Source organism: Mesoplodon mirus (assembly GCF_964341445.2).
Source record: "Mesoplodon mirus genome assembly, chromosome: 8".
NCBI classification, from domain to species: domain Eukaryota; kingdom Metazoa; phylum Chordata; class Mammalia; order Artiodactyla; family Ziphiidae; genus Mesoplodon; species Mesoplodon mirus.
Genome location: NC_138984.1, coordinates 74,861,363 through 74,887,839, shown reverse-complemented (window position 1 = coordinate 74,887,839; position 26,477 = coordinate 74,861,363). Strand labels below are relative to the sequence as shown.

Below are 26,477 nucleotides of genomic sequence, written 5' to 3'. Positions count from 1 at the left end.
CCATCTATTTGTATCATCTTTAATTTCTTTCATCAGTGTCTTATAATTTTCTGCATACAGGTCTTTTGTCTGCTTAGGTAGGTTTATTCCTAGACATGTTATTCTTTTTGTTGCAGTGGTAAATGGGAGTGTTTTCTTGATTTCACTCTCAGATTTTTCATCATTAGTGTATAGGAATGCCAGAGATTTCTGTGCATTAATTTTGTATCCTGCTACTTTACCAAATTCATTGATTAGCTCTAGTATTTTTCTGGTAGCATCTTTAGGACTCTCTGTGTAGAGTATCATGTCATCTGCAAACAGTGACAGCTTTGCTTCTTCTTTTCTGATGTGGATTCCTTTTATTTCCTTTTCTTCTCTGATTGCTGTGGCTAAAACTTCCAAAACTAAGTTGAATAAGAGTGGTGAGAGTGGGCAACCTTGTCTTGTTCCTGATCTTAGTGGAAATCGTTTCAGTTTGTCACCGCTGAGGACGATGTTGGCTGTGGGTTTGTCATATATGACCTTTATTATGTTGAGGAAAGTTCCCTCTATGCCTACTTTGTGCGTGATTTTTATCATAAATGGGTGTTGAATTTTGTCGAAAGCTTTCTCTGCATCTATTGGGATGATCATATGGTTTTTCTCCTTCAATTTGTTAATATGGTGTATCACGTTGATTGATTTGCGTATATTGAAGAATCCTTGCATTCCTGGAATAAACCCCACTTGATCATGGTGTATGATCCTTTTAATGTGCTGTTGGATTCTGTTTGCTAGTATTTTGTTGAGGATTTTTGCATCTATGTTCATCAGTGATATTGGCTTGTAGTTTTCTTTCTTTGTGACATCCTTGTCTGATTTTGGTATCAAGGTGATGGTGGCCTTGTAGAATGAGTTTGGGAGTGTTCCTCCCTCTGCTATATTTTGGAAGAGTTTGAGAAGGATAGGTGTTAGCCCTTCTCTAAATGCTTGATAGAATTCGCCTGTGAAGCCATCTGGTCCTAGGCTTTTGTTTGTTGGAAGATTTTTAGTCACAGTTTCAATTTCAGTGCTTGTGATTTGTCTGTTCATATTTTCTATTTCTTCCTGATTCAGTCTTGGCAGGTTGTGCATTTCTAAGAATTTGTCCATTTCTTCCAGGTTGTCCATTTTATTGGCATAGAGTTGCTTGTAATAATCTCTCATGATCTTTTGTATTTCTGCAGTGTCCGTTGTTACTTCTCCTTTTTCATTTCTAATTCGATTGATTTGAGTCTTCTCCCTTTTTTTCTTGATGAGTCTGGCTAATGGTTTATCAATTTTGTTTATCTTCTCAAAGAACCAGCTTTTAGTTTTATTGATCTTTGCTATCGTTTCCTTCATTTCTTTTTCATTTATTTCTGATCTGATTTTTATGATTTCTTTCCTTCTGCTAACTTTGGGATGTTTTTGTTCTTCTTTCTCTAATTGCTTTAGGTGCAAGGTTAGGTTGTTTATTCGAGATGTTTCCTGTTTCTTAAGGTAGGATTGTATTGCTATAAACTTCCCCCTTAGAACTGCTTTTGCTGCATACCATAGGTTTTGGGTCGTCGTGTCTCCATTGTCATTTGTTTCTAGGTATTTTTTAATTTTCTCTTTGATTTCTTCAGTGATCACTTCGTTATTAAGTAGTGTATTGTTTAGCCTCCATGTGTTTGTATTTTTTACAGCTCTTTTCCTGTAATTGATATCTAGTCTCATAGCATTGTGGTCGGAAAAGATACTTGATACAATTTCAATTTTCTTAAATTTACCAAGGCTTGATTTGTGACCCAAGATATGATCTATCCTGGAGAATGTTCCATGAGCACTTGAGAAAAATGTGTATTCTGTTGTTTTTGGATGGAATGTCCTATAAATATCAATTAAGTCCATCTTGTTTAATGTATCATTTAAAGCTTGTGTTTCCTTATTTATTTTCATTTTGGATGATCTGTCCATTGGTGAAAGTGGGGTGTTAAAGTCCCCTACTATGAATGTGCTATAGTTGATGTCCCCTTTTATGGCTGTTAGTATTTGCCTTATGTATTGAGGTGCTCCTATGTTGGGTGCATAAATATTTACAATTGTTATATCTTCTTGGATTAATCCCTTGATCATTATGTAGTGTCCTTCTTTGTCTCTTCTAATAGTCTTTATTTTAAAGTCTATTTTGTCTGATATAAGAATTGCTACTCCAGCTTTCTTTTGGTTTCCATTTGCATGGAATATCTTTTTCCATCCCCTTACTTTCAATATGTATGTGTCTCTAGGTCTGAAGTGGGTCTCTTGTAGACAGCATATATATGGGTCTTGTTTTTGTATCCATTCAGCCAATCTGTGTCTTTTGGTGGGAGCATTTAGTCCATTTACATTTAAGGTAATTATCGATATGTATGTTCCTATTCCCATTTTCTTAATTGTTTTGGGTTCGTTATTGTAGGTCTTTTCCTTTGTTGTGTTTCTTGCCTAGAGAAGTTCCTTTAGCATTTGTTGTAAAGCTGGTTTGGTGGTGCTGAACTCCCTCAGCTTTTGCTTGTCTGTAAACGTTTTAATTTCTCCATCAAATCTGAATGAGATCCTTGCTGGGTAGAGTAATCTTGGTTGCAGGTTTTTCTCCTTCATCACTTTAAATATGTCCTGCCACTCCCTTCTGGCTTGGAGAGTTTCTGCTGAGAGATCAGCTGTTACCCTGATGGGGATTCCCTTGTGTGTTATTTGTTTTTTTCCCTTGTTGCTTTTAATATGATTTCTTTGTGTTTAATTTTTGACAGATTAATATGTGTCTTGGTGTATTTCTCCTTGGATTTATTCTGTACGGGACTCTGTGCCTCCTGGACTTGATTAACTATTTCCTTTCCCATATTAGGGAAGTTTTCAACTATAATCTCTTCAAATATTTTCTCAGTCCCTTTCTTTTTCTCTTCTTCTTCTGGAACCCCTATAATTCGAATGTTGGTGCGCTTAATGTTGTCCCAGAGGTCTCTGAGACTGTCCTCTGTTCTTTTCATTCTTTTTTCTTTATTTTGCTCTGCATCAGTTATTTCCACTATTTTATCTTCCACCTCACTTATCTGTTCTTCTGCCTCAGTTATTCTGCTATTGATCCCATCTAGAGTATTTTTCATTTCATTTATTGTGTTTTTAATCGATGTTTGACTCATCTTTAGTTCTTCTAGGTCCTTGTTAACTGTTTCTTGCATTTTGTCTATTCTATTTCCAAGATTTTGGATCTTGGAAATAGAATCTTGGATCATCTTTACTATCATTCTGAATTCTTTTTCAGGTAGACTGCCTATTACCTCTTCATTTGTTAGGTCTGGTGGGTTTTTATCTTGCTCCTTCTCCTGCCTTGTGTTTTTCTGTCTTCTCATTTTGCTTATGTTACTGTGTTTGGGGTCTCCTTTTTGCAGGCTGCAGGTTTGTAGTTCCCGTTGTTTTTGGTGTCTGTCCCTTGTGGCTAAGGTTGGTTTAGTGGGTTGTGTAGGCTTCCTAGGGGACTAGTGCCTGTGTTCTGGTGGATGAGGCTGGATCTTGTCTTTCTGGTGGGCAGGTCCACGTCTGGTGGTGTGTTTTGGGGTGTCTGTGGACTTTTTATGATTTTAGGCAGCCTCTCTGCTAATGGGTGGGGTTGTGTTCCTGTCTTGCTAGTTGTTTGGCATAGGGTGTCCAGCACTGTAGCTTGCTGGTCGTTGAGTGAAGCTGAGTGCTGGTGTTGAGATGGAGATCTCTGGAAGATTTTCGCCGTTTGATATTATGTGGAGCTGGGAGGTCTCTTGTGGACCAGTGTCCTGAAGTTGGCTCTCCCACCTCAGAGGCACAGCACTGACTCCTGGCTCCTCAATTTGGGATGATTTGTTGTCTATTCATGTATTCCACAGATGCAGGGTACATCAAGTTGATTGTGGAGCTTTAATCTGCTGCTTCTAAGGCTGCTGGGAGAGATTTCCCTTTCTCTTCTTCGTTCCCACAGCTCCTGGGTCTCAGCTTTGGATTTGGCCCTGCCTCTGCGTGTAGGTCGCCGGAGGGCGTCTGTTCTTCGCTCAGACAGGACAGGGTTAAAGGAGCAGCCGCTTCGGGGACTGTGGCTCACTCAGGCTGGGGGGGAGGGAGGGGCATGGAGTGCGGGGCGAGCCTGCAGCGGCAGAGGCTGGCGTGACGTTGCACCAGCCCGAGGCGCGCCATGCGTTCTCCCAGGGAAGCCGTCATTGGGTCCTGGGACCCCGGCAGTGATGGGCTGTACAGGCTCCCGGAAGGGCGGCGTGGACAGTGACCTGCGCTCGCACATAGGCCTCTTGGCGGCGGCAGCAGCAGCCCCAGTGCCCCACGTCCGTCTCTGGGCTCCGTGCTTTCAGCCGCGGCTTGCGCCCGTCTGTGAGGCTCCTTTAAGCAGCGCTCTTAATCCCCTCTCCTCGCGCACCAGGAAACCAAGAGGAAAGAAATAGTCTCTTGCCTCTTCGGCAGTTCCAGAGTTTTCCCGGACTCCCTCCCGGCTAGCTGTGGCGCATTAGCCCCCTTCAGGCTGAGTTCTCGCCACCAGCCCCAGTCCTCTCCCTGCGCTCTGACCGAAGCCCGAGCCTCAGCTTCCAGCGCCGCCCGCCCCGGCGGGCGAGCAGACAAGCCTCTCGGGCTGGTGAGTGCCGGTCGGCACCGATCCTCTGTGCGGGAATCTCTCCGCTTTGCCCTTCCCAGGTACGTGGGGAGTTTCTTGCCTTTTGGGAGGTCTGAGGTCTTCTGCCAGTGTTCAGTAGGTGTTCTGTAGGAGTTGTTCCACGTGTAGCTATATTTCTGGTATATCTGGGGGAGGAAGGTGATCTCCGCGTCTTACTCTTCCGCCATCTTCCCCGGAAGTCTCGATTTCCAGTTCTTAATTGCCTGATATTTCATACTGGATTTTATAGATTTACTTTATTTTTTGACTTGCTTAATTAGTTTATTAGTAACAAGAGCTTTTAAAATACATCCTTTGACTTTCTAAAGTAAAAAAAAATTATATTCATTCATTTTATTTTTTAGATTCCACATATAGGTGATACTATACAGTATTTAATTTCCTCTGACTTATTTCACTAAGCATAATATCCTCCAGGTCCATCCACGTTGCTGAAAATGGCAAAATTTCATTCTTTTTTTTATAGCAGACTAGTATTCCATTGTACATACATACCACATCTTCTTTATCCCTTCATCCATTGATGGACACTTAGATTGCTTTCATATCTTGGCTGATGTAAAGAATGCTGCTATAAACATTGGGGTGCATGTATCTTTTTGAATTACTTTTTTCATTTTCTTCGGATATATACCCAACAGTGGAATCGCTGGATCATATGGTAGTTCTGTTTTTAGGTTTTTGAGGAACTTTCATCTTGTTTTCCACAGTGGCTGCACCAGTTTACATTCCCACCAACAGTGTACTGGAGTTCACTTTCTCCACATCCTCACAACATTTGTTACTTGTTGTCTTTTTGATGATAGCCATTCTGACAGCTGTAAGGCTATATCTTATTGTAGGTGTTTTTTTGTTTTTTTTTGTTTTGCAGTACACGGGCCTCTTACTGTTGTGGCCCCTCCCGCTGCGGAGCACAGGCTTTGGATGTGCAGGCCCAGAGGCCATGGCTCACGGGCCCAGCCGCTCTGCAGCATGTGGGATCCTCCCAGAACGGGGCACAAACCCGTATCCCCTGCATCGGCAGGTGGACTCTCAATCACTGCACCACCAGGGAAGCCCTTATTGTAGTTTTAATTTGCGTTTCTCTGATGATTAGCAATGTTAGGATTTTTTTCATGTGCCTGTTGGCCATCTGTATGTCTTCTTTGGGAAAATGTCTATTCAGGTCTCCTGCACATTTTAAAATCAGGTTCTTTGTTGATATTGAGATGTATGAGCTGTTTATATATTTTAGATATTAATCCCTTATCAGTTGTATCATTTGCAAATATTTTCTCCCATTCAGTAGGTTGTCTTTTTGTTTTATTGTTTGTTTCCTTTGCTGTACAAAAGCTTTTGAGTTTCATTAGTTCCCATTTGTTTAGTTTTGCTTTTGTTTCCTTTGCCTTAGGAGAAAGATCCAAAAAATTATTGCTACAGTTTATGTCAAAGAGTGTTCTGCCTGTTTTCTTCTAGGAGTTTTATGGTGTCAGGTCTTACATATAGGTCTTTAAACCATTTTTAGTTTATTTTTGTATATGGCGTGAGAAAATGTTCTATTTCCATTCTTCTATATGTAGCTGTCCAGTTTTTCCAGTACTACTTATTGAAGAGACTGTCCTTTCCTTATTGTATTTTCTTGCCTCCTTTGTCATAGATTAATTGACTGTAAGTGTATGGGTTTATTTCAGGGCTCTATTCTGTTGCATTGATCTATGTGTCTGTTTTTCTGCCAGTACCATACTGTGTTGATGACTGTAGCTTTGTAGTATAGTCTAAAGTCAGGGGGCATGATACCTCAGCTCTGTTCTTTCTCAAAATTGCTTTGGAAATTTGGGGTCTTTTGTGTAAATCTATAGATTGCTTTGGGTAGTATGGAGATTTTAACAATATTAATTCTTCCAACCTAAGAACACTGGATATCTTTCCATTTTGCTGTTATCATCTTTATTTTCCTTCATCAGTGTTTTATAGTTTTCACAGTATAGGTCTTTCATTTCCTTGGTGAAGTTTTTTCCTATTCAGTTATTTTTAATGCAATTTTAAATGGGATTGTTTTCTTGCTTTCTCTGATAGTTTGTTATTGATGTATAGAAAAGCAACAGATTTCTGTATATTAACTTTATATCCTGCACCTTTACTGTATTCTAATTTTTTTTGGTGGAGATTTTAGGGTTTTCTATATATAGTATCATGTCATCTGGAAATGTGACAGTTTTACTTCTTTCCTTCCAATTTGGATGCCTTTTCTTTTCCTTATCTGATTGCTGTGGCTAGGATTTTTTTTTTAATTTAATTTATTTATTTTTGGCTATGTTGGGTCTTCATTTCTGTGTGTGGGCTTTCTCCAGTTGCTGCGAGCAGGGGCCACTCTTCATTGTGGTGCGTGGGCCTCTCACTGTCGCGGCCTCTCTTGTTGCGGAGCACAAGCTCCAGACGCGCAGGCTCAGTAGTTGCGGCTCATGGGCCTAGTTGCTCCGCAGCATGTGGGATCTTCCCAGACCGGGGCTCGAACCCGTGTCCGCTGCATTGGCAGGCAGATTCTCAACCACTGTGCCACCAGGGAAGCCCCATGTGGCTAGGACTTTTAATACTACGTTAAAGAGATGTGGCAAGAGTGGGTATCCTTGTCTTATTTCTGATTTTAGAGGAAAGGCTTTCAGTTTTTCACCATTTAGTATGATGTTAGCTGTGGGTTTTCCATAAATGGACTTTATTATGTTGAGGTATGTTTTCTCTATACACAGTGATTTTTATATGTTGATTTTGTATCCTGCAACTTAGCTGAACTTATTATTTTGTGTGTGTGTGGAATCTGAATTATCCTCTTTACATATTGCTGGATTTGATGTGCTAATACTTCCAGTATTTTTATATATGTGTTCATAAGGGGATATTGGCTGTAGTTTTCTTGTAATGTCTGTCTGACATGGTATGAAGGTAATTGGCCTCATAAATGATTATTGCTAAGTGTTTCCTCTCCATTTTCTGAGTTTGTACGGTATTGCTATTATTTTTTCCTTAAATGATTGTTAGAACTTACCAGTGACGTCATCTAGGCCTGAAGTTTTTTGTAGGAGAGTTCTTTTTTGTTTGTTTGTTTGTTTGTTTGCGGTACGCGGGCCTCTCACTGCTGTGGCCTCTCCCGTTGCGGAGCACAGGCTCCAGACGTGCAGGCTCAGCAGCCATGGCTCACGGGCCCAGCTGCTCCGCGGCATGTGGGATCCTCCCGGACCGGGGCACGAACCCGTGTCCCCTGCATCGGCAGGCGGACTCTCAACCACTGCGCCACCAGGGAAGCCCTGTAGGAGAGTTCTTAACCACAAATTCAATAATGAATTCAAATCCAGCTTTAATAGGTTAGTTCACAAAATTAAATTTGTGACTGTTCTCTCTTGGTGGTTTGCATTTTTTATCATCTTAAAATACTCTTGTTGGTATCATTTAAAGTATTTTGTCTTGAATTTTGTCTCATACATTTCAGTCTTGGCTCTCTTGTTTTTTTAATAGCTGCATGGTATATTTCTTTCATTTTATGTATTTTAAAAATAAACATAAGTATACATCTTGAATTTTCACATAACGAAGTCAAGAAGGGTAGTCAATATTGAGACTTAACATTAATCAGAAGCACTTCTTTTATTTTTATTTTTCGAGTGTATATATATATTTAATTTTACTGAAGTATGGTTGATTATCAGTGTTAATTTCTGCTGTGCAGCAAAGTGATTCAGTTATACACATATATACTTTTTCATGTTCTTTTCCATTACAGTTTATCAAAGGATATTGAATATAGTTCCCTGTGCTATACAGTAGGACTTTGTTGTTTATCCATCTTATATATAATAGTTTGCATCTGCTAATCCCAAACTGCCCAACCTTCCCTCTCCCTTGGCAACCACAAGTCTGTTCTCTATATCTGTACATCTATTTTTGTTTTGTAGATATGTTTGTGTCGTATTTTAGATTCCACATAAAAGTGATATGGTATTTGTCTTTCTCTTTCTGACTTAACTTCACTTAGTATGATAATCTCTAGGTCCATCCATGTTGCTGCAAATGGCATTATTTCATTCTTTTTTATGGGTGAGTAGTATTCCATTTTACCATATCTTCTTTATTCATTCATCCATCAGTGGATATTTAGGTTGTTTCCATGTCTTGACTATTGTAAATGGTGCTGCTATGAACATTGGGGTGCATGTATCTTTTTGAATTATGGTTTTCTCTGGGTATATGCCTAGTAGTGGGATTGCTGGGTCATATGGTAGTTCTGTTTCTAGGTTTGTTTGTTTTTTTTTGTGGTATGCGGGCCTCTCACTGTTGTGGCCTCTCCCATTGTGGAGCACAGGCTCCGGACGCGCAGGCTCAGCGACCATGGCTCACGGGCCCAGCCGCTCTGCGGCATGTGGGATCCTCCTGGACCAGGGCACAAGCCCGTGTTCCCTGCATCAGCAGGCGGACTCTCAACCATTGCGCCACCAGGGAAGCCCTGTCTTTAGTTTTTTGAGGAACCTCCATACTGTTTTCCGTAGTGGCTGCACCAGTTTACATTCCCACCAACAATGTTAAAAGGGTTCCCTTTTCTCCACATCCCCTCCAGCATTTATTGTTTGTAGACTTTTTAACGGTGGCCATTCTGACTGGTATGAGGTGGTAACCTCATTGTAGGTTTGATTTGCATTTCTCTAATAATTAGTGATGTTGAGCATCTTTTCATATGCCTCTTGGACATCTGTATGTCTTCTTTGGAGAATTGTCTATTTAGGCCTTCTGCCCATTTTTCAGTTGGGTTGTTTGTTTGTTGTTGAGTTGTATGAACTCTTTGTATATTTTGGAAATTAAGCCCATATCGGTTGCATCATTTGCAAATATTTTCTCCAAGTCCATAGGTTGTCTTTTTGTTTATGGTTTCCTTTGCTGAGAAGCACATTTTAATCTAAATTGAAACAGAGAGTGTGTCTCCTTGGGGTCTAGCTTCTTTAAGTATCATGTTTGTGTGATTTGTTCATGCTGTTGCACAAAGCAGTAATCTTTTTATTCTCGTGTCACTATACAGTTTATTTATCCATTCTACTATTGATAGTCATTGTTGGCTATCATAAACATGCTGCCATGAACCTTTAATCATTTTTTGTGTGTGTGAATGTACAAATGCATTTCTGTTGGGTGTATTCCTAGGAATGGATATACGTAGTTATCCAGAGTGGTTGAATCAGTTTATACTTCCACCAGCAGTGGGTGAGAGTTCTAGTTGCTCCACAGCCTTCTGTACATCTAGTATTGCCTTTGTTTTTCATTTAAACCTTTGTGGTGCCACCCATTCATTTTTAAATTTTATTTTATTGAAACAATTGTAGATTCACACTCTGTTCTGTAAGAAATGAGAGATTTTTTGCACTTTTCCCAGTTCCCTCACTGGTAGCATTTTGCAGATGATACTATAGTATTACAACTAGGGTATTAACAATGATGCAATCCACAAATCTTTATATTTCTCCAGATGTGTATTAAGTTGTATACAGTTTTGCCCCTTTTGGAGGTTTGAGTATCAACCACTAGTCAAGACAAAACCCACAAGGACCCCTCCTGTTGCCTTCTTATAACTATATCCATCACCTGCCTGCTTTCTTCCCACCTCCACCCCCCAGTTTGTCCTGTTTCTAAAATTTTGTCATTTCAAAATTGTTATATAGATGGGCTCATACAGTATATAACCTTTTGGGATTAACCTTTTTCTTTTAGCATAATTCCCAGCTAGTCACCATCCATTTATTTTTAGCCTTCCTGTGTTACTGTGTTACTTTGTTTTAGGAGTGTTCCCTGTGGAAAATATACAGTTGAATTAATTTTTAAAAATTTAGTCTTATCTTTAATAGAACTGAACCAATTTCTTTTGCTTTCTTCTACTTCCCTTTTCCCCCTTCTTTCCTGAATTGATCACATGTCCTTTTTGGCTTTTTTCTTCCCCATGGTGTTTTGGAAGGCCTATACCTTACATCTGTTGAATTAACTGTCCCAGAAAAAAAATTCCAAGACTTGTTTCTGCCTTTATTTCAGCATTCTTACACAGTAATTTTTTCATCTATCCTTTTAAATTATGACTGTAGCATGTGCTTGGTGAAAAACACTTAAGCAACACAGAAATAAATACTTTGAAAATGTGGAGACTCTTCCATACTCTGGTATATCCTTCCAGATATTTTTCTAGCCACTTATAATTTTATGCTATAACAAATAGGATGATACATTAAAAATTTTTTTTATTAATATATATCAGATAGTATTCCCTTGTTAGTATAGTCAGAACTATCATTCTCAACTGCAGGACAGTATTTTATGGTATGGATGTTCCATATATTAACTCTTACTCTGTTAAGACATTTCTCCAAGTAAATTCTGCAGGAAAAAAATCCAGTCATATAGTATACACAGGTATACTTATTGAAGTATCTCTGTTGGATAAATTCTCAGTACTGATAGGCACTGCCATATTAATATTTTTAATTATGCTCACCTTTCATTATTTTTAAACAAACATTGGCATGTGCAATTTTTGTCCTCCAGATAAATTTTAGAATCATTTTGTTATGCTACAAAAGAAAATGTCATTGACATTTTGATTAGAATTATAGAAAATCTAAAAACGAAATGTTAATTTGGGGGTAGAGTGAGTAGGAATGACAACTTTGCACTAGTCAAGCTTTCCATCTATTCTGAACATTTAAATATGTTAATTTTTAGAAAAATAAGTGTTCACACTTTATAACTCATCATTCTAAATTGTAAAAACCTAATAAACCTTATCTGAGCACGCTGATTTTTCTCTAAAGCCTTCACCGAACCCAGGTCTGGCTGCTTGCTGCTCGAAAGCCAATTCTCGAGAGACAAGTGTTGGTAGGAAAGGAAAGGTTGCTTTATTTTGGAGGCTGGCAACTGGCGGGGAGGGCAGATGCCAGTCCAAAGCCTGACTCCCCGCTGCCGACAATCGGGGGCAAGAGCGTATATAGACAGAGGGAGGGAGCTACATGCAGAAACAATACAGTCATCTTGAAATTGGTCATCGGTGGCCTGACCAGTCATCTTGATCGTTTTCGGTACAGTTAATCTTCAGTTCCATGTTTGGTTTGTTTCCATTTCTTTGAGGCCAATTCTTATGACAGCTTATGTCATGGCTACAGCCTGGTCATCATGTAGGTAACTTCTTCGACCTGGTGGAGGTTTCAGTATTTATAAGACAGCTCACAGGATATGGCTCAGTATATTATCTGTAACCCTTAAGGAGGAACTAAAGGTCCTTGACTATGCTTAATGACTAAACTATTATTATTTGGTCTCCTTTGACTGTTTTCCTTTGTTTCTGCACTCTGATTAAACTTATTCTTTGGCTAAAGTTTTTCCACAGACAAAAGGCAGGCTGAGGACATGGTGGGGGGTGAGGACCATAGGGTCCTGCTGTGTTTCAACGGTGATTTATCTCAATTATTTATAGAGAATACATTCTTTAGCGTCTGTTGTTTCAGTGCAAATATAATGTCAGTTTCTGATTTTTTGTTTCAGTTTGATATGTATTTTTATTTCTCTTGTTCAGGGTACACTGCTTCTTGAATGAATTCTGTGCCTTTTATCAATTCTGGAAAACTTTGCTATTCTCATTCTGTACACCTTCTCCAGCCTGCCTACCAGTCATCTATTCTGCATTGTGTTAATGCTATACCATTGAGATTTTTTTCAAAATTTCAGTATTTGTCATTTCTGGAAATCTGATTTAGCATATGGATTCAGGCGCATAGACTGCTTGGGTTTAAATCCCAGCTGTGTCTTTCCCTACTTGTATGATCTTGGAAAGTTATTCAGGCCATGCATGAATTTCTTCATAAAGTTGTACAGATTAAATAATACAGGTAACAGTGCCCTGGAACAGCCTAATGATACACAATTAGCTATGTAAGTATTAAATATTTCTTTTTCATAGTACATTGTTTTAGATTCATTCCCATTTTAGGAATACTCACCGGTTGTTTCTATTATCAGTTTCTGAGGTTTGTGTGATCCTAATCCTTCTCTTTGTTTCTGCATGCTCATCTTCAGTCAAGCATTACCTGTGGAAGTTGAGTACAGGAACAGGGCATATAGCTCCAAAGGAGTGTTGGGCTTGCTTTGTCTGTTTCTCAGGACAACAGGTGGGCAGCGGTGGGCTAAGAACTTGGACGACAGATGTATTAAAACTTCGGAGCCCAGGCCTGTGAGCTAATATTTTTCACTTGAACTTTTTCACTAGAGCAAAGCCATTTGAACCTGTAAATCAGCTATCCATGTTAGAAATGGTGACTAAAAGAAGCACCTTTTAAGTATAATCTAGTAAGAAATTTGGGGGTTTACTTATTCTTTATTACTAGAAATAGCAGTATGGAATGAATAAAGTAAGTGTCATTACTTTGGTATCTTATCACAACTTAATTATCTGAGTATATTCAATAATTATGAAGTAAAATTATGTGAATAGACCTTATTAAATATTGTTTATTTCCTAGAACTATCTGGTATAGCTCTTGATTTGTCAACTCAGTATCTTGGTTTATAGCAAGAGTCAGATGGTACTGTCTGGGCAAAAATAATTTAAAAAATTATTGAAAGCTTTAAAATCTTAGGTCAATTTAAAAAATATGAAAACAAACTTAGTTAATACTGAATGTAATGTGCACTATATATTTTCTTTTAAAAACTGTCAGTTTTTTCCCCTAGTGATACATGTTTGATTTCAAATAAGCTAACTCTAGTTGTAGTAAACTTCAGGCATGAATTTTTAAAAGAAACCCAAATTTTCAGATGCAGTTATTTCTAGTTACAGTGTTTCATTGCTTTTTAAATTATACATGACAGACTGTCTGTGGGTGGGGAAGTGGTCCTTGCTTTGTATTATAGCTCTGATAATACCTTTTAGTGCTTTGGGATGAACTTTGGTAGAACAGTTTGAAAGCTGACATATAAATAGCAATGCTCTAGATCCACTCAGAATTCCTACTTTCTCTGTTAAACAAATGTTTCAGGGAATATATTTGACCCTAGTAGAACACTGTTGATTATTCCAAAGAATCACTACTTTATAATATCACAGAAAGCTTATATTAAACTTTAGGATAAAGTGTGACCAGCGTAACTGACTTTCTTATTGCAGGAAGCTTGTACCTCCAAAGAGTGAATGGGTTGATATTTTATTCACTGCTACCACTCAAGAAACTGACAACCCACAGGCAGGGAAGGAAAAATTACTCATTTAAGGGAATTCAATTAAAGGTGATAAAATACTATAAGATGATAATAGGCTCTAACAATAGATATCATACAACTATTAAACATGGAGAGTAGAGAGTATGAAAAGTTGAATAAGCTCACGGATTATTAACTGAGTAAAAAGCCTATCTGAAATTTAGACACTGAGGGACAGAAAAAGACTACTAGCTAATTTGAATATTACTGATATAGTAAGAAACCAATAACACTAATACTGTTGGTCTCATCTTTTTAAAAGGTGTTTGTTAGTGTAAAGGTAAACCAGTAGATCAAAAATACAAACTTCCCTAAGTATCAAAATGGAAGAAACCAGCTCCTATAGTGAAAGAATTTATGTAAGTAATCTATAAAAAAGAATGATAGAACTATTACCAAACATACTGATAATAAACAATTTGGCTTAACTCATCCCTAAAGAGATGAAAGATTTGAGGTTAGTTGACAAAGCACAGTCTAACTTAAAGATTCAGAAAGGTTAGAATAAAAGGATAGACAAAAATGAGACAGTTGCAACTAAAAATAAAGGCGTTATACACTTGCCTGCAAGAGAATTCAGACCGAAAAAAAGTGAGAATGACACAGGATACTGTATAATACTGAAGACCACGATTCTCAGTGAGGACAACCATTACTAGCTCTGCAGTCCCAAACACAGCAACGACTTTCACAGAGCAGAAACTACAGACAGTGTAAGGACATGTAAGGAGAAATACAGCACAGGAATAGACTTGATCATACCTCTCCGTCCAAAAGAGGAAGTACACCTTCTTTTTGAATATATCACCAGAAATAACAAAAACACCATTGGGTCACCACAATGGAATGTAACTAAGAAATAACAAAAGTGGGCCCCTTTAACCTGGAGGGTTAAAAACATGCTGTTATCATATGTATCTAGCTTGGTGGCAAATGAATTAGCTGTCAGTGAACTCACAATATTTCACACGCACATCATTTTTCAGTGATAGGCTAGTGTGATATGTAAGATTGCGGTTCATTATATATCAGCTTTTCATAAATAAAAATTGAGTATATTTTCCTACTGAAACTATTCTTACAACTCAATAGTAAGACAAATAACCCAACTGAAAAAACAGGCAAAGGATTTGAAAAGACCTTTCTCCAGACGATATACAAATGGCCAATAAACACTGGAAAAGGTGCTCAACATCATTAGGGATGTGAAGATCAAAACCACAAAGAGAGACCACCTTCACACCCACTAGGATGACTAGAATCAAAAGGATGGAAGATGGCAAGGAAATGCAGAAATATTGCTAGTGGGAATGGTGCAGCTGCTGTTGAAAACAGTTTGGCAGTTCCTCAAAGTTAAACATAGTTACCATGTGACCACACAATTGTACTTCTAGATATTTATCCTAGAGAACTGAAAATATGTTCATACAAAAAGTTGTACTTGAATGTTCATAGCAGTCTTATTGATAATAGCCAAAAAGTGGTAATAACTCAAATGTCCCATCACTGGATGGACAAATTTAAAAATCTGGTATATCTACACAATGGAATATTAATCAGATACAAAAGGGAACAGATACTATACATGCTACATAGATGAACCTTGGAAACATTATGCTAAGTGAAAGAAGCCAGACAACAAAGGCCACATATTGTGTGGTTCTGTTTATAGGAAATGGCCAGAATAGGCAAATCCGTAGAGACTAAGTAGATTAGTGGTCACTGGGGGAGAGGAATGACTGCCAGTAGGTTCAGTTTCTTTATGGAATGATGAAAATGTTCTGAAATTAGATAGTGGTGATGGTTGCACAACTCTGTAAATTATACTAAGAACCACTGAATTGTATATTTAAAAGGGTGGCTTTTATGGTATGTGACATATCTCAAAAACAAAAGGTGGTAACAGTATCTGCAGAAAGCATCTATGTTCTCTAGGACTCAGGGAACAAAGGGAATGAGTTGAGGTTATTAGAACCTCACATGGGTCTCTGAGAACCAGAACTCAGGCTTCTAAGAAGGGGGAGCTACCCAGTTGGTGCTTCTTTCTCTAAAGGGGGAAGGGTAAGAGGTTTGGGCAGTACCTACAATGAAGCAAATAAAAAAAAAAAATTGGAGAGTATAACCAGTTACCCCTGCCAGATAAAGGGCCATAACCAGGCACAACACTGATAGGAGCTGTCACCTTGTTTTTGTCTCCTTCTAGAGGAATCCTATTGCAGGATTTAACAAGGAGCCAGCTGGCAAAGCAGAAATGTGGTTTACAGTATCCTGGCTCCCAGCATGCTGAGTCCTCAACATTACATATGGATTTGGAGCTGAGGCACCATAGGTTAATAGGGCTAATCAGCATTTAGCAAGGTACATCAATGAGGAATCAATAGCCTTCGTGTGTGTGTGTGTGTGTGTGTGTAAACAAAAAGCAGTTAAAAGGTATGATGGAAGACAATTTACAAGAACAAAAACAAAACACTAGACATAAGAAATATGCAAAATTTACCAAAACAACATGAAGAAAACCATAAAACATCCCTGTAAAGTTTACTTGGAAAAAAAATGGAAAGCATAGCACACTGATAGATAGGAAGACTCATCGTGAGCAAGATGTCACTATTAGGCTTTTTCCTAGAAATACAGAAGGTGGTTATTAGGTTCCATTGGAAAGAACACACAACAAATAACCTAGATAATAAAAAATAAAGAGTTCTACCAGATATTAGAACATGTTATAAAGTCTCTATAAAGTATACAGTGTGAGATTGGCACATGAATAGACAGACTAATGGAAAATAATTCTTAAAAATCCAGATATTGATCCAAGTACATTTGGAAATTTAGTGAACGATAAAAATGAAATTTTAAATTAGTGGGAAAAATAAGGAATTTAATAAGGGGTATTCTGACAACTAAGTAGTCATATGGAAAAGGATAAAACTGGCTTCATCTGTCATACTACACATCTAAATTAATTCCAAATGAATTAGACATACAAAAAATGAAACCTTTACAAGTCCCAGAAGAAAATGTAGGTAAACTCCTTGATAACCTGGAAATACAGGGATACTTTCCTAACCTGGACTCAAAATCCAAAAGAAGTAAGTATAAAAATTGAAAAGTGTTCATATTCCATGGAAAAGTGTTCATATTCCATGGATGAAATAAACATTAAAAAATTAATATCAATCCTTCTAAAACTCTTCCAAACAACAGAAGAGGAGGGAACACTTACAAACTCATTTTACAAGCCAGTATTACTCTTAAGAAAACCAGCCGAGGACACCACAAGAAAAGAAAATTACAGGCCAATATCACTGATAACCATAGATGCAAAAATCCTCAACAAAATACCAGCAAACCAAATTCAACAATACATTAAAAGAATCATACACCATGGTCAAGTGGGATTTATTCCAGGGATGCAAGAACTATTCAGCATCTGTAAATCAATCAATGTGATATATCACATTAGCAAAATGAAGGATAAAAATCATATGACCATCTCAATAGATGCAGAAAAGCATTTGCCAAAATTTAATATCCATTTATGATAAACTTTCAATAAAGCAGGCATAGAGAGCATTACCTCAACATCATAAAGGCCATATATGACAAGCCCACAGCTCATATCATACTTGATGGTGAAAAGCTGAAATCTCTCTCTCCCTCCAAAGATCTGGAACAAGACAAGGATGCAGACTCTCACCACTTTGATTCAACATAGCATTGTAAGTCCTAGCCAGAGCATTTCGGCAAGAAAAAGAAATAAAAGGCATCCAAATTGGAAAAGTAGTAAAACTTGTCTCTATTGCATGTGACATAATATATATAGAAAACCCTATAGAGCCCACCAAAAAACTATTATAACTAATCAACCAATTCGATAAAGTTGCAGGTTAACAAAAATTGATATATAAAAATCAGTTGTGTTTCTGTATACTAGTAACAAGCTAGCAGAAAGAGAAATTAAGAAAACAGTCCCATTTGCAATTGCATCAAGAAGAAGAATAAAATACCTAGGAACTTAACTCAGGAAGTAAGAGATCGGTGCACTGAAAACTACAAGACATTAAGGTAACTGAAGAAGACACAAATAAATGGAAAGATATTCTGTGCTCATGGATAAGAATATTGTTAAAATGTCCATACTACCCAAGCAATCTACAGATTTAATGCAATCTCTATCAAAATCGCAATGGCATTTTTCACAGAAAAAAACAATCCTAAGATTTGTATGAAACCACAAAAGATTCCAAATAACCAAAGCAATTTGGAGAAAGAAGAGCAAAAATCGTCATCATATTGCACACCTGAAACTTTTGTCAGTTACATCTCAAAAATAAATCTTCTGAAATAAAGAGCAATCCAATAGAAAAGTGAGCCAAAAATATGGTCAGTTTACAGGAAAAAGAAAAGCAAATGGCTCAAACATACGAAGAAATATTCTAGCTCCCTCATAATAAAATAAAACTACTTGATACACTGTACCGTTGCTCATGAGAGACTGGTAAAAACTCAGTTTGACAGCACATTCTCTTGGTTGAGCTCTGGGGAAAATTCAGGCACTCTAAATGACATTGCTAGTGGGGAAAAAAAAATGGTAGAATTCCTGTGGAAGTACTAGCCTTTCTAGCAAAATTGTATATACATTTTCTCTTGACGCAGCAGTCCTCCTGCTCGGATCTCCCCCCAAATGATAACACTCACTGTTCACCGCAGCACTGTTTGTAAAAAGGTATGGGAAATAACCCAGATGTCCATCAATGCATCCACACAGGGGAGTACTGTGGGGGCGTAAACAAGCAATGTATAGTTAAGTGAAACACAAACCAACCAGGTACAGAATGGTGTGGAGCAATGCTAGCTTTTACGTAAGAGTGTATACGCAGTGTGTGTGTACACATACATTTGCTTATGTTTTCAAAAGGAAGGAAAGGGTAAACAAACCAACGTACATGGTTACCTATATGGGAGGGGAGAGAACACGGGTTGGACAGAGAGACTCTTAAATGTGACTTGTTTTTATAGTCTTTACTTTGAAACCATTTAAATGTTAAAATACATCATGAAAAACAAACCAGTCTCTAAAAATTGGGAGGATAAAAAGGGAAGCAAATGGACCACATTATATGTCCAGTAACATAATCAGAAATTTTGTTTTTTTCAAGTGATTGTCAAACACAGGATTTCAATTAGACAACCCTAGTGGGTCTATCTTGGTGACAGAAAAGAGCCAGAAAGAAATCTTAAAAATCTTTCACAGTCTTACGTAATATATTGGCATTGTTAGTTTGAAACAGTTGTATGCATTGCAGATTAAAAGAAATAGGTTAATGCATAAATGTCATTAGGAACTAAGATTTTCAGTTTAAGAGAAAGAGCTACAAGTATAAAAAAAAGTAGTGAAGCAAAACCTCCAACCTTAACACATGCAAAAAAGTTTGTAAGAACATGGTATGAAAAACCTTAGCCAATGAATTTTTTTTTTGGCATAGTAGATCCTTTTACTGTCAAGTCCTTAGTGGGGTGAGCTCTATAATCTCTTGGTATGTTTCCCTGACTTGTCGGAAAGTTTGCCTTGTCATCCCCAGAGCTTTTTGCTCCCATCTTCAGCCACATTAACTGACACGTAGCTGACAGCACTAGCAAGGCACTGTAGCTTCACTACCACTTTCCTCTACCTGGCTCGTTTCCTTTCTTCCTTTGTGCTGCATCTGAATTTTTGACAGTCCTTTGTTCAGTTTTTTGACACTGTTCGAGGTAACTTTTGCAATCTTAATGCATCTTAAATGGTAGAATTTAGGATGTTGTTGCAGAAACATTTTGGGAGCAGTGGTGCTAGACAAGACTACCACTTAAATTACAGTAAAGGCCTTGGCAATGGAGTTTTTATACCCATTTTAGTAATCCTAACTTCCCTTTCCTACATTGCAAATAATTTGCGTATGTGGTTTTGTTTTGTTTTTAGATGGCTATTCATACGAAAAGGAAGCAATGGAAAATTGGATCAGCAAAAAGAAACGTACAAGTCCCATGACAAATCTTGTTCTTCCTTCAGTGGTACTTATACCAAATAGGACTCTGAAAATGGCTACTGATCGATGGCTGGAGACACATCAAAAATAAAACTGTTTACTTTATATTGCATTATTTATATTTTCTGTGATCTCATTTGACTGATTTAAAGGCAGATACTAATCAGACATTATTAAAAGCAAAACAGAAGGAGAAAGGTAAACTTCTTAAACTTAGTTACCTATAAAAACTATTTACTGGCTCTTTTCATTCTTTAAAACATAGGGACTAAGTGACACATATAACATCTTTTCTATTTTTACTATAAATGCCTTTTTATACTAGTGAAAAAAAGCTTAACCTGTAGAGAAGTTTTACAACTTTAAATTGCCATGCTCAAATTTATTCTTGTTATAGATCATATTCCATTATAACCAAAGATTGGAATAATCTAGAATATAACAGATAAATCCTAGTTAATAACTGTTCATTTGATAACTCCTTGGAATCCTTCTAAAGAGAATTTTTAGCAAAACAACTGTAGATTTGTTTATGACTAAATTGAGAAAATCACTTTGACATGTTTAATGAACAATTTTGTTAGATTCTAAGTTTGCAAGGTAGTAATGATTTTTCCCCCATTGTCCAAACCTAGGTACAAGTTAGATGAAATAAATGATCACAGATACATCAAGTTGACTTTGCTGAAATATATAAAGTGGCAAACTAGCCTCCTTTTACAATTTAGAGTTCTTAAAAGTTCTCACATAATAGTTTAAGCTAAGGTGACTATACATTTTTACACAACAGACTGATAGCTAATACAACATCCTGATAAACATTCAGAAGAAAACTTCAGTTTCGTAAAGCTGAGGTTGTGTTGACTCTCCATTCGTCTCACAAGTTGTTTACCAGAATGGAAGCCATTAGTGGGAAAGCTTGTTAGAACTAAACTCTAAGGGCAGGCAGGGACCAAGACTCTGTGCTTACCCCCAAAATCCTCACTGTCGTCGTTCTGAAATTTGAAAACACAGAAATAAAAGGGAAAAATCAATGTAAGTACTTATTCCATCAGCCTTTTCTAGTGTTTTATAAACTTATAGCTAATATGCTGTATGTTCACAGAAGGGTGGAAAGCTACCACAGAAATCTCCAAAAACCTATTCTTTGTAATTGCTGCTTTGTAAAATTTCTGTCATCCTAATGTATTACTGAATTTTATTTCCTTTGTGTCACAGCTGGGATTCACAATACGTGATTCTAGAAATCTTTTTTTTCATACTATACATGCCACTCACATTCTTACTCATGAGGACAAAAAGATGGGAACATGTTCTAGAAGGTGTTTTTCTGTTGTATTCTATAGAGGAAGTATGCTAACATAATTCTAACAAAAGACTGGGTAAAATTGATAGAGCCCACCATTGGACCAGATATCTTTTGTTTAGATAAAATAATACTTACTTTCCAAAGAAGCCTGGCTGGTTTTCACATAAAAATTACTGAAAATCACTGAAGTCACTGATACAAAACACAGTAAATGTTGGTTATTTGCTAAATGTGTTAAAGAAGGTGATTTTCTTTTTTACGTTTCACTAGGATAGTTTCTTGTTAAATGGCTGAAAACTAAGATGCCAATTTACGAAAGTGAAGTGCATCTGTTTTTATATACAAACAAACCAAAGCTAAGCTGCTACTCCTTCCCACAAACACAAGCAAACAAGAAACTAAATAAACCAAATCCAAACTCACCCATAGGAAAGGACACCACACGGCCCCTCTGCACTCTTGGGGGCCACCATCCGTGCACGACTAGGCAGGAGCAGCCCTCACCTGCCTGCCCACTGCCCGGTCCTCCGCACTGACCAGCAGCATCCCAAGGAGACTGCACTTCCTGGGGTAAGTGGACCAAATACCTTTACTAAGAGTCTATCCAAATCATAATATAATGTATAATAAATTCTAGTAGTCACACTGGCAGAATCACAGGAAGTCATCCAACAAGAATGATCTATTGATAGAGTTTCCCTCCTACCCAGGTTTTTGTTTTTTACCTTTAGTTTAAATATATGGCTTTCAAGAGAGACTGAAAATAATTTACTTGCTAGTAATAGCAGTAACTACACAATAACCTGAAGTTGCTTAGGCCTAAGATTCCACGTCAGGATTTTATCACAATCCAACAGTTTAATGTTCACACTCATTCATACTACCTTGAAACTGAAATATGGTTATAAAGACAAACACTTTTAACTCAAAGATAACAGAAATGTGAAGAACAAACTTTCACACTGGCACAGTGTTCAGCGTATGTATCGCCAAAGTGAGAGTTAAATACTGAAGATGCCCTGTTGCCACTAAAACCACACGCCAGGATTTCCGAACAGAGAAGTATAGAACGCTCTTCACGCGTTCTTCTCATTTCAGGCAAAAAGACTAATTTTGACCCTGGAATGTTTCGGGATTTCTAGAAGCCATCACCCTTGTTCTGAAATTATTAAATAAAATTAAATATGTATTTGTAGTATTACTGAAAAACAGGCTTTCCACTTCTTTAGGATAACAAAGTCACTCAGGATTTAAGCAAGGCAGATGGCTGACATCAGGATCTTCTCTACTTAGCCACTGTTTCATTTAATGCAAAACAAATTCTATTAATTGTCTTTATTCCATATGGAAAAGTACAGTAGTTGTGCAGAAACAAAACTACATAACAAAAGAGTAAGACTTCCACAAATATTAAAGAAAATAATAAATAAGCCATAGTAGTTATAGCAGAACTCATGAAACGCGTCTAAAAAAGACTGACAAAGCTGTACAAAGTACACACACTCGGGAACAAATGAAGAAGGACACCAGAAGAGTCCTATTGATACAAAACCATAATGATGCTCACAGGGACTTCAATACACAACTATTCATTTTTAAAACATTCTGTAAATATAGAACTTCCTTCTCTCCAATTCTAGAAAATAAATTTCACATCCCAACGTACAAAACAAATACACTCCCACCGCTCTCAAACTAGTATTTTAACATCCTCCACTAGCACACCATTTTCTTATAAAAATACCTTTAAATCAAGGTTCACTCCTGTACCTTATCTTTACAAATGAATAATACATCGGTTTGGACTTAAGTAGCACCTCAAAGGTGTTCATATAAATGAGATAAAGTGCTGTTACTGGTATACTGTTAACATGCCATATATATTATCGTTCAGTGCAATAACCAGCATGGACGAAGCTTAAAAAGAACATGCAAATATATGACTTTAAGATTAACTACTTGAAATAGTTATATTTACAAGTCTGAATACAACTTGGCTATATGATATATACAATATGTGGCTATAAAGTAATGACTGTATAATAAAACGAAAGCAATAACCAACCACACCTTAAGTATCCAAATTAAATACTGTCATTAGAGGACCTTGGAAGGTTTGTTCCAGGAGTGCTATCATTGATAAAAGCAGTTTGGGAACCAACTGAGAGCTAATTTACATGTCACCGAGAATGCTGTATTCTTAGTATTTTAGCCCAAGTTCAACTTAACCACCAATCATGATTCCAAATGGTTTATACTGTTTCCAAATATTAAAAAACACCCTGAAGCGGGAATATAGTTCCAAAAAATGAACCATAACACAGAAATAAGTGTTTAATCTTTTTAAGGGAACTGCTATAAAGGGAACAATACTTGGATGTTCTTGTATTTTGCTTAAAAAAACAAAAAAAAGTGAGCCATATAACACATACAGTCACATTCAGCTAGAAATTACTCAGGTTTTTCATTTATATATGCACATACACACTGACCCTTGAACAACAAAGGTTTGAATTGTGCAGGTCCACTTATACACGGATTTTTTTTTTCCCCCAGTCAATACATACTACATGATCCACGGTTGAATACGAGGATGTGGAACCCTCCCTAGGGCCGACTAAAAGTTACACTGTACATTTTTGACTGTACAGGGGATCGGCGCCCCTAAGTCCCATGTTGTTCAAGGGTCAACAGTATGTGTACGTGCATATATATATAAATTAAGATTTGACTCATTGGAACTGTAGCTTGAAAATTCCATCTTTTCCAGAACACACCACCTGGATATTATGTCATGAGTTAAACTTATCACTAGACATTTACATTATCTAAGAAATAATATGAGCTTACCACATAACAAAGGCTAGGAGAAAAGTGATAAAAACCAAACAATTTCAAAAGAGAGAAGCATGAGTTAATGTCTTCTTGGCTGTCTTAAATTTTTAACTTAATAGGCATAACTAGTTGTAGTTTTCAATTCTGGTTAGCATTCTTATTTCTGGTGACTTCTATCTATTTATCAAAGAAATTTAATCCCACATTTTCAATATATCAATGGCATCTGATCCACCCCCAAGGGAAAAATAAATATGTGACTAAAGAGTAATTTTTCTCACAAACAACCATTTAATGACTACCAGGAGCCAGCACACCGTTTTCCAAATACCACACATGGGTCTCCCTTACGGCTCACACGTTTGATTCTATGAATGATCGCTTTGGTTTTGCTGAAGGGAGGTGACTCCTGTGGGCTTCACTGCTGATGTGAGACTGCTGTTTAGAAAGACCTTCCGGATATGCATGAGAAACAGTCTTAGTTATCCGGCTGTCTTGGCAGTGGACTGGAATTTGGCACTTCTTTTCTTCTAGCTCCTTCCCCTGGGCCCCGTTGTGGACCCCTCCACCCAGAGTAGACACAGAACGGGTTTTGGCTTGGCTACTGTATCCTCCTGCTTGTTTGAGAGAGGGCTTCTCAGAGCTTGAGGCCTGCAGGCCAGCCGTGGAAGGCGTGTTCGTCGGCAGCCCCTCTGGCACCGCGCAGTGCCAGGCGCAGCTGGGAGGGTGGCTCTGCTGCTGGAACCTCGCCGTCTTGTCCATGATGCCCATGAACGGAGTACTGCGCGGCCTGTGCTCAGCTGGGCCACTCGGAGCCTGGCTACCAACCCTGTCTTTCATTCGAGCATCTGGTCCTTGGACCTTGAAGCCCTCTGAAAAACTGCTGCTTGAAGCCAGACTACTAGTTGAACTTGACATCTTGATGCTGCTTGACGGAGAACCGGAAGAGCCTGAGCTGGTGAGGGAAGCTGGGTGTCGCACGTCGCTGCAGCTCACAGGCCCGCCTGGGTTTAGAGGGGCTACGTCCACAGCCACGGTGGCACGAGACAGAAGCCTCTCTGCAGTTTTTATCTTACTCGGTAAAGGATACGCAGCGTCACCCTCACTGGGCTGCAGCTGGACGCTGGGGCTGGGCCCCAGCCGATCTCCCGAGTGGCTAGAAGCTGCTCCCACAGGGAAGGTGCCTGTTCCCTCCAGATGCTGGTTTCTGCTTCCGGCAGCGGGGGTGGCAGAGAGTCTTCCAGGCATGGGACTCGGGGGAGGATTCTGTGAAGAGACCTGCGTTTTCGAGCTAGCATTTCTCACGCCAGCTTGTCCAGAACCCAGGTGCTGGCTGGTTTTCACGATCTGCGCCTGCTTGGTGGGCTGCACCCTCAGCCCCGGCTGAGCGATCGGCTCCCTCGGGGGCTTGCTCATCCCCGGCCGATTCTGTGGCGAGAGCGGCCTCAGTTTGGACTGGAGCCCTTCTTGAAGGTTTCGGATGTATGGGGAGGGGGCAGAGGAGGGCGGCTGGGGCCTGGGAGCGAGGGGGACGGATTCTTCCTGTGGAGGAGTCTCCTCCTCTTCAGCCTCCTCGAGGTGAAAGCAGTCGTTCAGGCCGGGGGTCGGGGCGTCCTCCTCATGGTCCGAGTCGGCGTGGGGCGCTGGCGGCGGGCACTGCTGCTTCTGCTGCTGGCCCCTCTGGAGCTGCCTGCACTCCTCCTCTACGCGCGCCAGGAGCCTCCTGATCTCCTGGTTGGTGGGACAGAGCTTCACGGCTTCCCGCAAGTCAGCCAGAGCGGCCGTGAACTGCCTTTATATTAAAAGAGACGATATAATTACAGGCCACGTAAGAACAAGCTCTGAACGTAACTGTTCATAAAGCAGCTCTGCTAAAAGAAAAGAGAAGGTAGCTGAGTGAGTCCTGCACACTCACGGCGTGGACGGACCCCACGGAACTAGCTTAGAGTTCCTCGGCTAAGTGGGATCGCTGAACTCTAACCCAGACCTGAGCAGCTCCGGGGCCTTGCTGTCTCTATGAAGACCACTGGGCTGGGGTGAGCGCAGGCAGAAAGCAGTGGGGGTCAGAATCCTCAAGGTCACCTTCCCCATCCCTCTCACCACGTCCACCTACAACTCAATACCTATGGACTCCACCCCGCCTCCCCGCCGCCACCTCCCGGTGTCTCTAGTTGGCGGTCTCGCTGGTAACATGGACTAAGCTAGGAACTTTATGTTGCAGATGTCAACTGTGGGGATAGTTGCTGAGCTGTCTGGAGAAAATAAAAAGTTTAGCCATTGCTAATGATAGCCACTGCTGCACCTTCTGGAAGCTACCTGTTCGGTATTAAAAGGGAGGAGAGGCACTGAGTGATGCTTATGCATCAGAAGCCCCCAAAGTCAAAGCAGCAGCTTTGATGTC

The 26,477-nt window shown here is 38.9% G+C and overlaps 2 protein-coding genes across 10 annotated transcripts in view; one reads left to right on the top strand and one right to left on the bottom strand.

The window, feature by feature from the left end:
• The window catches only part of WDSUB1 (WD repeat, sterile alpha motif and U-box domain containing 1), a 66,695-nt gene extending 46,651 nt beyond the window's left edge, over positions 1 to 20,044 (top strand). For 4 of the 6 annotated variants that reach the window (XM_082631365.1, XM_082631366.1, XM_082631367.1 and 1 more), the window contains exons 11-12: positions 12,725 to 12,878; positions 16,107 to 16,934. In XM_082631365.1, coding sequence (XP_082487491.1) covers positions 12,725 to 12,878; positions 16,107 to 16,257 — 305 coding nt within the window. In that variant the 3' untranslated portion in view covers positions 16,258 to 16,934. Of the gene's footprint in view, positions 1 to 12,724; positions 12,879 to 16,106; positions 16,935 to 19,865 lie in introns of those variants that run through there. The other 2 variants (XM_082631369.1, XM_082631370.1) reach the window with 1 other exon arrangement.
• A 2,517-nt stretch (positions 20,045 to 22,561) lies between these two features.
• Positions 22,562 to 26,477, bottom strand: part of TANC1 (tetratricopeptide repeat, ankyrin repeat and coiled-coil containing 1) — a 239,929-nt gene continuing 236,013 nt past the window's right edge. For all 4 annotated transcript variants that reach the window (XM_082629880.1, XM_082629879.1, XM_082629882.1 and 1 more), the window contains one exon: positions 22,562 to 25,868. In XM_082629880.1, coding sequence (XP_082486006.1) covers positions 24,431 to 25,868 — 1,438 coding nt within the window. In that variant the 3' untranslated portion in view covers positions 22,562 to 24,430. The remainder of the gene's footprint in view (positions 25,869 to 26,477) is intronic.